Source organism: Giraffa tippelskirchi, chromosome 3 (assembly GCF_054371585.1).
Source record: "Giraffa tippelskirchi isolate mGirTip1 chromosome 3, T2T-mGirTip1v1.2.pri, whole genome shotgun sequence".
In the NCBI taxonomy this organism is placed as follows: domain Eukaryota; kingdom Metazoa; phylum Chordata; class Mammalia; order Artiodactyla; family Giraffidae; genus Giraffa; species Giraffa tippelskirchi.
This window is the reverse complement of record NC_137277.1, coordinates 145,051,276-145,065,312: the sequence shown is the minus strand read 5'-3', so window position 1 is coordinate 145,065,312 and position 14,037 is coordinate 145,051,276. Positions and strand designations below refer to the sequence as shown.

Here is a 14,037-nt window from a genome sequence, read left to right as displayed (position 1 = left end):
GGTGAGTACTACAGCATTAAAGGAGAGATGTGATGTCCGAGGTACATCACTAACAAAAGGAATGGAGGGAAGTGAGAAGTATTGAGAAACAGGAGATAAAATCAGAAGTTCTTGATTCAATCTAGGATGACTCCTAGGTTTCTGGCTTGAATGAAAGGTGAATGGAAATACTGCTAATAGATAGGAAATACAAGGAGAGGTAAAGTTGAAGAGGAAGTAAGTTTACTTTGTGTTATGGTGGATTTCAGATGACCACAGGCCACCTAGGTCAAGAGGCTGGGCAGAGGAGAAGATCTAAAGCAAAAAAAAAAAAAAGGCTAAGGGGTAAAAGAACCAGGAGCACGAGTCTCACAGAAAAGCAAGCAACAGATTTGAAGGAGCAGGTCTAGAAAATAAGATGTTAAAATGGCTTACAGGATTCAGTCACTAAGATATTTACTGTAACTTTAATAAGAGAATGTTTCATGTTGTCTTCAAAACGGTGAGGATGGTGACAGGGCTGACAACCAAACTGCAACCTGAAAATAGTTGGAAGCAAAGAGTTCCAAGAAAGAAGAGCAGATACAAAGTTCCATTGGTGGGAAAGAGGATCAGGATAACTATAGAATAATAAGTGAGAGGTAGTGTGGCCACAGATGAGAATGAAAAAGCAGGCAGAGATTGAGAGTAATAAGTCAAGAGAAGGCTACCCTCACATTACTGGTTTTATCGACTTGTATTGGTGACAGTTTAAGAAATGGATTCCAAGTGTAGTGTATGCATTAGATGTATGTATTGTATGTAATGTATACACTTATACCTAGATTGTCCTGTCCAATGGGTCTATGCTCAAATCCACAACCATGCCTGGCAGTTAGGTAGTCTAGAAAAAAACCCAGCCCCCTACACAAGGCCTAACTCTTCACACAGAACTCAAGGAGAGGCAAAGGTGGTGTCCTCACCACATCTGCTGCCTTCAAGTTTCAAATAAAGGAAGACTGCAACTGTAGAATCACATCATTCTTTTCACATTAACATTTCCAAAGCTATTTTCTCACAGTAAACTCAAACTACTTAATGCAAAGTCACAAACAGGTGACATCACTTCCTTATGATGAGCACCATGTGACCCACCTAATGTCACTGTGTGGGATAATGAGGGCGGAGGTCCTGAGACACACTGCTGAGAAGTGGTTGAAGTCTGACCCAAGCTCTGTGAACCACGGGCTCAGCCTGGTGGTTCTCACTAAGCCTAGTTGGTAAGAAGCTGAATTTTATTATCTATTAAGAAAGCGTTCATTCTCTACAACGTCTTATAATTCAAGAGAATTAACTAAGGCAATGCGAAGTTATGCTTGCACATATCTATCACCAAATTAAGTTTTATGTCTGTGTTTAACATTACATTTCATTTATAAAAGGTGATCCCTTTAACAAAATGCACTAGAGTTATCCCGTTAAAGAAAACTACTCCACTATGTATATGCGGTGGTGGTGTTAAGAAATTCACTGAGTTATAGGAAGGCAGTGATCCTCTAAACATTTTTTTTAATGACACATCTTAAATGACTCTCCTAATCTGAAAGCAAAAATGTTGATTTTCTAAAGGCAAAGATGGAATAAAATGCAGAAAGAGTCCATTTCAGTGTGGGTTCTTAGTACCTTTTATCTGTTTTCTTGAACAGAGGAAGCCTTCTGTTGTGCTATATCTCACTGTCATCATTCACTCATTAGAATTCATTATGACATGACTCGAAGTAGAAGTGATTATCTCAGGCTCTTCTGATGGCAAGGTTTCTACCCAGTTAGGGCTTTTCTACAAATATGATGTTCATTATGCATGTTCCGTGAATTAGTTGAAAATACAGTGCTCACTTTCGCAAAAATTAACTGAGCACCTACTATGTGCAAGCACCTACTATGTGCTAGCACCGTCCCAGTGATTAGTTCTTTAAAATTCATTAATCCCAACACTAATGGCACCTTGAATAGATGCTCTCTTTCCATAATACTTTTAATGTATAGCTTTTATAACTGATGCAATCTGTAAGTAGAATAATGACAAAATCATCAAATTTAATAAGTCAAACAAAACATATAACAAATGCTTTTAAATAAATAAAAGCAGCTTGAAACAACATTGAGGATGTTTGAGAACCAAGACCATAAAGGGGCACAAGAGCTGATGAGCCAATATTTAAAAGGAAGTACTAGTAATTAAGTATAGTTAAATTATATCTTTACCACTAGGGCATTTATTGAGATGCTTAAAACTGGACAAGAAAAAAACTAAGCTTTAAAGTGTTCAAAATCTATAAAAGTCTTAGGTAAAATAGTTTTAAAAATCACTGCCATTTAGCAAGAAAACAAATACAACTTTCCCATGGAGCTACACTATAACTTTATGCCATGGGGAAAAAGTCTTAAACAACACAACCCTACCTGTGACTCCATTATTCCGAGATGTGCGAGAAAGACCTGGCCACTAACTGTGTGTGTGACTTGTAACAGTTTGCTGCAAGAACCCAGAAGATGGCATCAGTGGGTTTAGTCACACCAAAGTCCCGTGGCCATGTTCTCATAGTAACTGCTAATAGACAGACTGCAAAGCACTTTATCAACCACAATAGTACTGGATTTTTAATAGGCTAACATTTTTATAATGCCTCCTAAAATAACTGGAACAGCAGAAGCAAGACTATGGAGTCATATTCTATTAGGTTCATTTTGAGAAAAGAGACTTCCTTACTTTCCAGACCATTCTCTAGACCATCTCTAGACTAAAAAGGCTTTGGTTTGAAATCTTCAACAAAACTAGGAAGAAAGCAACTCAAAGAAATGGTAAGAATAACAGTAAATAATACCAAAATATCCTTTTCAGCCGACTCAATGGATATGAGTTTGAGAAACTCCGGGAGATAGTGAAGGATGAGAAACCTGGTGTGCTGTCCAGTCCATGTGTGCTGCATGTTCAGTCGTGTCCGACTCTGTGACCCTATAGACTATAGCCCGCCATATTCCTCTGTCCATGGGATTCCCCAGGCAAGAATACTGGAGTGGGTTGCCATGCAGGAGATCTTCCCAACCCAGGGATCAAACCTGCGTCTCTTGTGTGTCCTGCATTAGCAGCAGATTCTTTACCACCGTGTCACTTGGGAAACCCAAGCACTGTAGTCCATGGTGTCACAAAGAGTCGCACAAGACTTAGCAACTGAACAACAACAATCCTTTACAGATCACAACTTCAAGAACACTATAACCTGATTTAAATATTTTAAATATTATGTATGATGTTTGTTCAACAACAGTGGACTAAAGATGAATTACCTCTTCTTTAACTTTATTCTATATACCTTCATCTCTGTGATTCATTCAAGAGGCAAAATTATAAACCTAATTAAAAATCTCTGACTTTTCACTGCAGATCAATACGCATAGGTAAAATCAAAGACTATTCACCTGTTTGGAATTATTTTTTCACTTGTACAGAAATTAAACCCATATGGGTGAGGAGATATGGCTGCAGGTCAATAAAGGCTGGAAGCCTATGTCTCTAGATGTCCGATCATTCTATTATTCCATTGATTCCTGCCATCTCTGTTTCCCCCACAGAGTAAGGGTACAAACCCTGTGATTATTTATTATCAAACCTCACTACCTGATGGACTTTCTATTTTCAACTCTTATTTCCCTCCAAGGACACAAGTATAGATGTTCCTGTATCGTGTCAACCGCCTTCATGGGAAAGGCCTAGTTTCTCACTTAAGTCTTGTCAATCTCCTCTTGCATCCTTCACAATCCACTACTTCATATATTGTTACAAGGTACACCAATGATCCTATTTTTCTAGTGAAAAACTTGACTGTTTTCACATGACCTGTATCAGGAGTTGGGGGGGGCAGGGTATCTTGCCCTAAAAATGATCAAAAAATAAAAAAAAACTTGACTGTTTTAAACTAATCCAACTGCTACATGAAGTATATGTTTTTGCTTATTTTAAGTCCCAGGGGACTTTGTTACACTACTGTGTCTTGGCAGCACCCATATGAATGAAATGAAGGGGACATCAATAAAGGTCATCTGACAATCATTCAATGGCTTCTGAAGAATGACATGCTGCTGCCAATCCTATCCCTCTAAGACAGATGTCCACCTCACACTCAAACACTACATTTAAAATTTACTGGTAGCCTGCGCAACTCTCAACAGAGGTGCCAAGAACCAAGTGGGCCTGGAGACCGAGATATGATTCTGTCCTTCCTCACGAGACTCCCTACACAGCAGGCCCAGGAATCCTGGCTGAACTTACGCCAGAGCCAACTCCATTGTTTCTGGTGTGAGGATTAATCAGAGGTTCTCTTTAGAGAAGGCAGCATGTCATGGTCCCTATAAAAAGAAAGTCTGTAATGAAGAATATGTAAAATGTGGTTTTAATAACTATATTGCTAACACATTTCTTTCACGGTCCTGTTGTAGGGATCAAATATTGCGTTGGCTAAAAGGTTCATTCAGGTTTTTCTGTAATATCTTACCGAAAAACCCAAATGAACCTTTTCACCAACCCAAAAGAATGCCCTAATTATTTTGTAGGTATAACAATATGTTGATGCTTAATTAGGGCATTCAGCAGAAATTGATATTTAATTAGAGAAGCATTAAAATCTATGCATAATTTTGTTTTTTAATTCCAAACTAGTGTTGCATATACTTAAACTAAATTATCTGAAAAATTAAAATTCAACAGGAATGGAACACTATTAAGTTTATTTCAAAAATGTTGCTGAAAAAAATTCCCATTTTCCTTTGTGTGCTAAATAACCAGCTCACAGAATAATTTCTGTTTCATTTTGACTTTTCAATTTTTAATGGTAATATTTACCATCAAATATGAGACACTATTATATTATTTACATTGATTTCAGTCAATGTGGAATTTAAACATAGTCTCCAGTCATCCAAATCTGAATAAAACAAATTTAAAACTGAAAGGGGAATAACCAATATGTTTCAATACTATGTGAGTTCTACCATTTGTTACCATAGGGTGTTACTGGAGCTGAGTTTCAGAAACAGATGTGATTTATAAAAATAATATCATGCAAAACTTGAAATTTGTTAGGAGAGTAGATCTTAAAAGTTCTCATCACAAGCAAAACAAATTTTAAATATGCACAGTGATAGATGTTAACTAAACTTATTCTGGTAATCATTTCACAACATATACATACATCAAATCATTATGTTGCACACCCAAAACCAATACAATGAATTTATCAATTAAATCTCAATTTAAAAAACAAACTCATTCAGAGATATATTAGCTTAAGCGGAAATAAGGTTATAGTCAGCCTTGCTTCAGAGCATAAAGTTGAATTAATGAAATAGAATTTTAAAAATGATCAAATTCCAGGAATTCATGATTTTTCTGTGCAACATTTGGTAAGAACAGATTTCAGACTTTATACATCATTTATAAATTCCAATTGGGATAAATATAAAATATATAACTATTAGTGGCATTTTTTAGAGGTAGATAAGTGCCATTGTACTATATAGAAATTAACATGTTTAGGTTTCTCATTAAGAGAAAAATATCTTACAAGAGATTTAAAAACAATAAATTTACTTTATGAAAACATTTTGTAAATGTGTGTGACTCTGGACATAAATATTAAATGTCAGTATAACAGCATAATTCTATTCAAAGCTAAAATACAATTCATTTATAGCCTAAATCCATTTTTCTCTACACTTGGAAAAGTTTAACCTCCCATTTAATAAATAAATGTATATCAACAAATGGGCCATTCTTGCATTTGCATTATCTTTTATAGGTTCTAAAATTTATACTTATGTTATTTTAAAATTTCCCAGTTGAATATTTCTTCTGTAATAGATTCTGAAGTACAATCTCTAAACTTTCTATAAGGCAGATGCCTGAACCACATATAAAATGGACCTAATGCAATGTAAAAATGCATCCTTAATATTTTTTCTCTTATGATAATAATGAAATATGCGTTTCAGGACTAGTTACTATAGAGATGTAAAATCTTTGGCTCAAATAGCTAACTTGACTTGAACATCAAGATGAATCAGATTAAAGGTTTCAAGTTTTATCCATAACTTCTGAATGGGTTAGTAGCATCTAACACCTTAATCCTTATTGTATTACCTTGGTTTAACTGAACATCAGCATCTGTCCATGTGCAACAAACAGATGGCAGATCTCAGAGAATGTACATTTTCAGCACAGAGACTCCTTTAGGGTGAAGGCTCCCTGATACCCAGTGAAGGCTCCATAGTCAAAACAAAAACAAATCTATTGTCTTAATTTAGAAAAATGTAAAAGGAAACTATATAAGGACAGTTTTTATTTGAGATAATAAAATTCAAAGTACTAAAAATTCAAATACCTTACTTATAGAAATTACTGTATTCTCCCCAAAGCATTGGATTGGGGACTAATTGATTTTAGTTACCATCACCACCTACTTGCATGACCTTATGACAGGCAAATGTTCTATATCTATTGTTTTCGTTTATCAGAATAATGTAATAATTTCTGTCCTAATTCATAAAGTTATCTCAAAGATCAAAGGAAATAAAGCACGCTAAAGCCCTCTGAAAAACATAAAACTCCAAAGGAGTGAATCATAGATCCATCTTACTTATGAATAAAGTAAAATATAGCAATATTTTTTAAAGTAATTTTTAAAAAAAATCAAGTTTATTCCAGAAATATAAGAATGTATCAGCATTAAGAAAGCCATCAATGTAATCCAATAAAAAAATAAGCTAAAAGAGAAAAACAGTATGATCCTACCTATAAATTCCTCCAAGGTAATACAATATTAATTCCAAAGAAAACATACAGTAAACTGAAAAAGAAGGTAACTTTCTTTACATGATCAAAATCCTATTTCAGAATCCTAAAGGAAAGATCATACCAACTAGCAAATATTTAGAAGAATTCCCATTAAAATTTAAAAAGTAACAAAACAAAAGGCTACTATTTATTCTACATTTTAACATAACTCTGGGTACTTCTGTCAAAGCAATAAGACGAGGATAAGAAATTAAGCATAATATATGATAAAGGCAGTGAAAGATCATTACTAGTCACAGTGGTGATAATTATTTACCTAGAAAATTCAAAAGAATCAAGTGAAAATTATTAGAAATAATAAAAGAGATGGTGGCAAAATAAAGTATAACTATAAAAAATTAATAGCTTTCTTATACAACAATTTGCTTCTAAATGTAATGGCAGGGATGGGTAAAAGTGAGAGGAACCCATTCATATTAACAACAGATATAGTAAACAAGCCAAGAATAAATTTAACAAGATACATGCAAAACTTATGCATAAAATTTTATTTCATATAAAGTTGAAAAAGATGATCAAATGAAAACATAAAAAAATCACTTACTGGAAAGATAATGCTGCTAAAATTCAAGTTCTACACTAATTAATGACAATAAAATTCTAATGAAAAGTCCAATGGGATTGTTTCAAGGGGTAGGGTGGAAGTGGCATTTAAAATAACAAAGGAAACAATATATTAGTCAAGTATTAGTGTTGAAAAATTCACTATTCATTTGAACAAAAATATAAGTAAATTTCTGTTTCATGCCAGACCTAATGATTATTTTAGATGGATTAAAGATACAATAGGGTTTAGAAGTACTAGAAAAGATGTAACCATATATTTCCACAGTTTGGGGTGGAGAAGATTTCTTCTTAAATAAATCAAGACCACACAAGCCACAGAGGAAAAGACTGATAGATATGAGCACAAAAAAGCTTAAAACTGTGTCCAATTTTTTTTACTCTCAAACTGAAAAATATTTGATATATGTTTCTTAATTTATAAAGTTTGCTCACAAACTAATTTTGGAAAAGATAAATTCACAAAATTATACAACTGTTTCAAAATTAATGAAAAGATGCTCAAACACAAATACTAATATGTACTATAGATACACAAGTAAAGTTATTAATTTGCACACCAGATTATCAAAGCTTAAAAAAAATGTCAGGTTATAGAGAAAAGGGAATTTTTGTATAATGTTAGGTTAGTATAAAATGGAACAGCTTTTCCAGAAGGCAATGTGATAAATGTTTTAAAATGTTAAAGATGTGTCTACTTTGATCTAGCAATATCACTTTTGAGACTTTATCTTAAGCAAATATTTGAACAAACAGGCAAAGATATAAGTACATGGAAGTTCAATGCTACTCTGTGAATAATATTAGGGAAATTAGAAATAAACTAATAAATTAAACACTAATCCCTAGTAAGGATTGGCAAAATAAATTATAACACATTCATGCAAAAAGATCCTATGTAGTACTTATAAGGGTGACATAGATCCATAAATCTTAAAAGGGATAATCTGTGTGTGGTTGTGTGTATATATGTCCTTAAAAAATAGATAATATAAAAGAGTACATATATTATGAGATCATATCACTAATGTATAACAAATCTGAAAGGCTCTATTCCAAGTGGTAATAGTGGTTATCTCTAGGGGAAAAGAAGGAGAATTATGAAAATAGTTTTCTCTGTTTTGTTCAAATTATTCAAAATTAACAGATATTAGCATATAGTATAAAAAAATATTAAAAATGTTCCCATAGCATTGGGTTCCCTGGTAGCTCAGCTGGTAAAGAATGTACCTGCAGTGTGGGAGACCTGGGTTTGATCCCTGGGTGGGGAAGATTCCCTGGAGGAGGGCATGACAACCCACTCCAATATTCTTGCATGGAGAATCCCCATGGACAGAGGAGCCTGGGGGGGCTACAGTCCACGGGGTCACAAAAAGACATGACTGAGCGACTAAGCACACACAGTCCTATAATTACCTCATTAATTATCAGAAAGTTGTACTTTGTAGAGATAATGATATATATCTATAAAGAGTTAACTTGAGGCATAATTAAAGTGCATTACCTTATTTTTAGGACTTCCCTGGTAGCTCAGCTGGTAAAGAATCCGCCTGCAATACAGGAGAACCCAGTTTGATTCCTGGGTCAGAAAGTTCCCCTGGAGAAGCAATAGGCTACCCACTCCAGTATTCTTGGGCTTCCCTGGTGGCTCAGAGGGTAAAGAATCTGCCTTCAATGCAGGAGACCTGGGTTCGATCCCTGGGTTGGGAAGATCCCCTGCCTGAGGGCATGGCAACCCACTCTAGTATTCTTGCCTGGAGAATCCTCATGGACAAAGGAACCTGGCGGGCTACAGCCCATGGGGTCACAAAGAGCCGGAGATGACTGAGCGACTAAGCATATACACACAGACACACACACACACACCTTACATTTATGAAAATAATTATACCAATATTATTTTAGTTAAATATAAAACTTTATATATTTATTATTCTTAGGACTGGCCAATGTGTTTCTATTACAGTATGACAAAAATATCCCCTAAATATGATAAATCTTTGATTTGGAAATTATCTTAGAATCTTACACTTTAGAATTACTGACTTTTACATGTATGAATGTGGAGTTGGACCATAAATAAAGCTGAGCACTGAAGAACTGATGCTTTGGAACTGTGGTGTTGGAGAAGACTCTTGAGAGTCCCTTGGACTGCAAAGAGATCAAACCAGACAATCCTAAAGGAAGTCAGTCCTGAATATTCATTGGAAGGACTGATGCTGAAGCTGAAGCTCCAATACTTTGGCCACCTGATGCGAAGAGCTGACTCATTGGAAATGACCCTGTTGCTGGGAGATTGAAGGCAGGAGGAAAAGGGGATGACAGAAGATGAGACGGTTGGATGGCATCATCGACTCAATGAACATGAGTTTGAGCAAACTCTGGGACTTGGTGATGGACAGGGAGGCCTGGTGTGCTGCAGTCCACGGGGTCGCAAAGAGTCAGACACGACTAAGTGACTGAACTGACTTTAATTAGCCTTGGTGAAAGCAGCGTTCAAACCACAATGCAATTTTGCAGTGTATCTGTAAAATTAACCTCATTAGTACTTAAACAATCAATTTAATGAAAATGTGTAGTATATCTCCTTTTGAATCAGACTTTTGCTACCTCTAAGCTTTGAGAATAAATATAAGTAGATGAATGTTCCCAGAGGAAGAAAAGGAGATTAAACTGAGATTTCCCAACTAGTTGTTTAAATTAATTGATTTCAATTAAATGCACTTCACTGATAATGAGATTCAAATCTGCTGTATTAAATTAGGAATTAAATATGCTTCAGAGAAATTGGATTCAGTAACAATTCCATGTAGGTTACAAGAAATTTAATCTTTCAGAGAACACATCCTAATTATCAAAATTTCAATAATTTTCATTAAGTGTAGCCTGTAGCTTTGGCCTAATCCTTTATTTTCACATCTAGATATGGGTTTCAAATTTGCCTTTGTGTTTTATACTCAACGCATTCTCTCTCTCTTCATTTTTTTTTTTTGGAAGACATAGTACACAAAAGTATCTTTTATTGTTTCCTAATCCATACTTCCAATAGTCATGTATGGATATGAGAGTTGGACTATAAAGAAAGCTGAGCACTGAAGACTTGATGCTTTTGAACTGTGGTGTTGGAGAAGACTCTTGAGAGTCCCTTGGACTGCAAGGAGATCCAACCAGTCCATCCTAAAGGAGATCAGTCCTGGGTGTTCTTTGGAAGGACTGATGCTGAAGATGACACTCCAATACTTTGTCCACCTGATGCGAAGAGCTGACTCATTGGAAAAGACCCTGATGCTGGGAAAGATTGAAGGCAGGAGGAGAAGGGTACAACTTAGGATGAGATGGCTGGATGGCATCACCGACTTGATGGACATGAGTTTGAGTAAGCTCCGGGAGGTGGTGATGGACAGGGAAGCTTGGTGTGCGGCAGTCCATGGGGTCGCAAAGAGTCAGACGTGACTGAGCGACTGAACTGAATCCATATTTCTTTATTGCTTTAATTATCGCAGAAGTCCCTTCTTTAATATAGGTTTCTTACCTAAACTCAACTGACCCAAATTCACAAAGTTGTTTCTTTACATCTTTGCCACTTAAAACACTCTTCTACTAACTACACTTAACTTTCTACATGTAACTTGTGAATCTTAGGAAATTCAGCTAATGAACCTAATATTCTAACTTGAACGCTACTTAAAATAGCAAATATTTCTCTGAATCATTTTTACACTTTCAAGAAAAATAATATTTGTCAATATGTTAAAATACACTACATCTGCTCAATAACCACCAGGATGGTTGCCTCATGAGAATATAGTCTGCAGTATGAGAATATCATCATAAGAAACAACAAGCAATGTAACTATGATAAAAAGGCTCTCATCCCATGTAAATCTAAGCCAGTTTCAGCTGAAATACAGTCATTTATGGTGCATATTCCTAAGTGTGTCTCACTGTTTTAAAAAACTGCTAGGTGGCTTGCTTTCTTGGCACTGAGAGAAGTTTACAAAACCCTACGAAATTTGAAATAGTTAGACTTGCTCATCTTAGCAGTTTTAAAAATGGGATGAATATCACAGCCTTTTACAGGACTGTAAATTAGCACATACTTGTCTCTAGGCTATCAATTTCTCTGAACACAAAGATATTTAAAACACAATTTGAATTGTGTGGGGTTTTTGTTGTTGTTATATAAGGTCATTACTTTTACTAAAAAGCTTTGCATTCCCATATGTTGATGAAACTGACTGGCACACCTCTGAGAGGATAAATTTCTTATATGTCTACTAATGTTCTCTGAGAAGGATAAGATATTTTATCACAAGGAGAGTGAATCCCATGGTGAAGAAATAAAAGAAAAATATTCACATTACAGATTCTTCTTTAGTACTTAATCATAAAAGGATCACGGGCAGCATGGATTCCAAGTCATGCTGGGTCAGTTAAATTAAATTTGTTCAAAATAATGCTTCATCTCTTAGATCTCGTTTATATTGCCAGTAAAAAGAAAATTAAAGTCACGCATTACTATAAAACTGGTAGAATGACAGGGAAATAAAATAATTAATGAAGCCATTTATAATCTATAACCCTTTTCTTAAAACAGCATTTCTACTAAACACTTCACAACGAAAAGGCATAGTAATTTACAAATAGCTTAGAGATTAATCTCTAACTAATCTCTTTAGAAAAAGAGACTTGACGCACAGCATATTTAAAGTTAATTAGTATTGCTATCAGGAAAGCTTGTAAAGAATTAAAAAGTAAATCCACAATGAATTCACTTCATTTACTTTCATAACATCATCCCTAGGTGATTTCTTAATAATAATTTTATATACTGAATGAGAGTAACAGCTAGACCTACCTATGAGATTGACTAAGTTCATTATTCTGCAAGTAAAACCACTTTATGCTTATAAATGAAAATCAAAATAAAGAGTGTAAGAGCATCTCACATTTTTAAGAAGTTTTATATTTTGCAAAGGGCTTCCACATTTGTCTTCTTATGAAATCGCCACAAGATTTTAAAGGTGAGAAAATCCAAGACACAAAAGGACTGAATGTCTTGCCAAAAACACGTAAAGCAGCGGCAGAGTGAATGCTAAACCTGGATATTCCTATTCCTGATCGAATTTTTTTCTATACGCTCACATTACCTCTGCATTTTACAGTTCTACTTTTCTAGTTCCCAGTGTATTTTCTCACCCCTTCACCTTGGTAACGAATGCAAATTTTACAACTCCAGCTATTTTCTCTCACCCAATGCTAAATAATGGGAACTGATTGTCATTTTAACTAGTTATCTCCTCCCAACCATGCTATTTTACTTGGTAAAAATGTCCCTCAAGAAGAAGGACCACAAAAAAAGGATATGTATGGAAAGTAATTTTGCAGTATTTTTAATCCTTTCAAGATAAATTTATGGAACCTCTGCAGGAGGCATAGGAAACTAGGGTTCAGTTCCTGGGTAAGGAAGATTCCCTGGAGAAGGAAACAGCAACCCACTCCAGCATTCATGCCTGGAAAATCCCGTGGACAGAAGAGCCCAACAGTCACGAAGAGTCAGACATGGCTGAGCACACACACATGCAGCTTAGTGTCAGGGACTCATTCCGGTGACTAGGTAGGCACTCAGCTTGGAAATAGGTGTACTGTAATGTCACTTGTAGTAGAAAGATATGTTAAAAATAATCAAACAAACATGATTAAAATTATTTTTAAAAATGCTCTGAAAGAAAGTATTTTAGGTACAGGGGCTAATTTAGATTGGAGTGGGGTCCTACCATTCCCTTGAGGAACTGACATTTAAACTAGGCAACCTTCCAGACAAATAGTGTGGGAAGAGTATTCTATGCAGAAGAAACAACATGGGAAGATCCTAAAGTAACTACAGTACTGCAGACCAGGGTAGCAAATGTGCGGTTAGAGAAGGGGAAAAAAATAAAGCTAGAAGAGCAGGCAGAAGGCAAGTTAGATGATGCTGTGAAAGCCATTTCTGAAAAATCTGGAGTTTATGCCATGTAGATTTTAAATCAGAAAGGTGAAAGTTCATACATTAAAAATCTCTCTAACTGCTGGATAATGAATTTGGGGATACAGAACTATCAAGGAAGCAATCCCTTAGATGGTTATTGCAGGAGATCTAAGTATACTAAGTGGGGTGGGAATAAGAGAGAAGTGGGGTTTTTGAGGATTTACTGGAACTGGAATGGAAAATGAGAGAAGGAAGAAGGGGCTACCACAGATGGCCCCCAGATCTCTGGTTTGAGCAATGGGGAGGTTGGAGTAGTTAAGACTAGAGAAGGAGCAGATTTGTGAGTGGCTCTGGAGGTGTTGAGAATAAAGTTGCAAAAAGAGGACTAGACCTCAGGACAGACATATGGGTTCAACATAAATTTGGGAACTGTCAGGTTATTTGTGGTATCTGAAGCCATAGGACTGGGTGAAATAACTTTTGGGGAAAAAAGGCAAAATAAAAAGAGAAGCATATCTAGCACTGACCTTTGGGAAAGTATATTTTGAGATCACTTACAAAGGAGATGGATAATGAAAGCCAAAGCAGTAGGAGGAAGCCAGAAGAGTATGTTGTCATGACAGCCAAGAAAAGAGAA

At 35.4% G+C, this 14,037-nt stretch overlaps 1 protein-coding gene across 23 annotated transcripts in view; it reads right to left on the bottom strand.

Annotated features, from left to right (window-relative positions):
- The window catches only part of PLCL1 (phospholipase C like 1 (inactive)), a 357,116-nt gene that overhangs the window by 84,817 nt on the left and 258,262 nt on the right, over positions 1-14,037 (bottom strand). For 3 of the 23 annotated variants that reach the window (XR_014079932.1, XM_081581516.1, XM_081581524.1), the window contains exon 2: positions 8,937-8,982. The exons of 6 other annotated variants lie outside the window; for them this stretch is intronic. Coding sequence is in view for 4 of the 17 variants with exons in the window: in XM_081581516.1 (XP_081437642.1) it covers positions 8,937-8,982 (46 nt within the window). In the remaining 13 variants the exon portion in view is untranslated. Of the gene's footprint in view, positions 1-941; positions 1,013-2,843; positions 3,130-4,288; positions 4,366-6,154; positions 6,277-8,936; positions 8,983-13,927; positions 14,023-14,037 lie in introns of those variants that run through there. 14 more of the 23 variants (XR_014079934.1, XM_081581531.1, XR_014079936.1 and 11 more) reach the window with 10 other exon arrangements.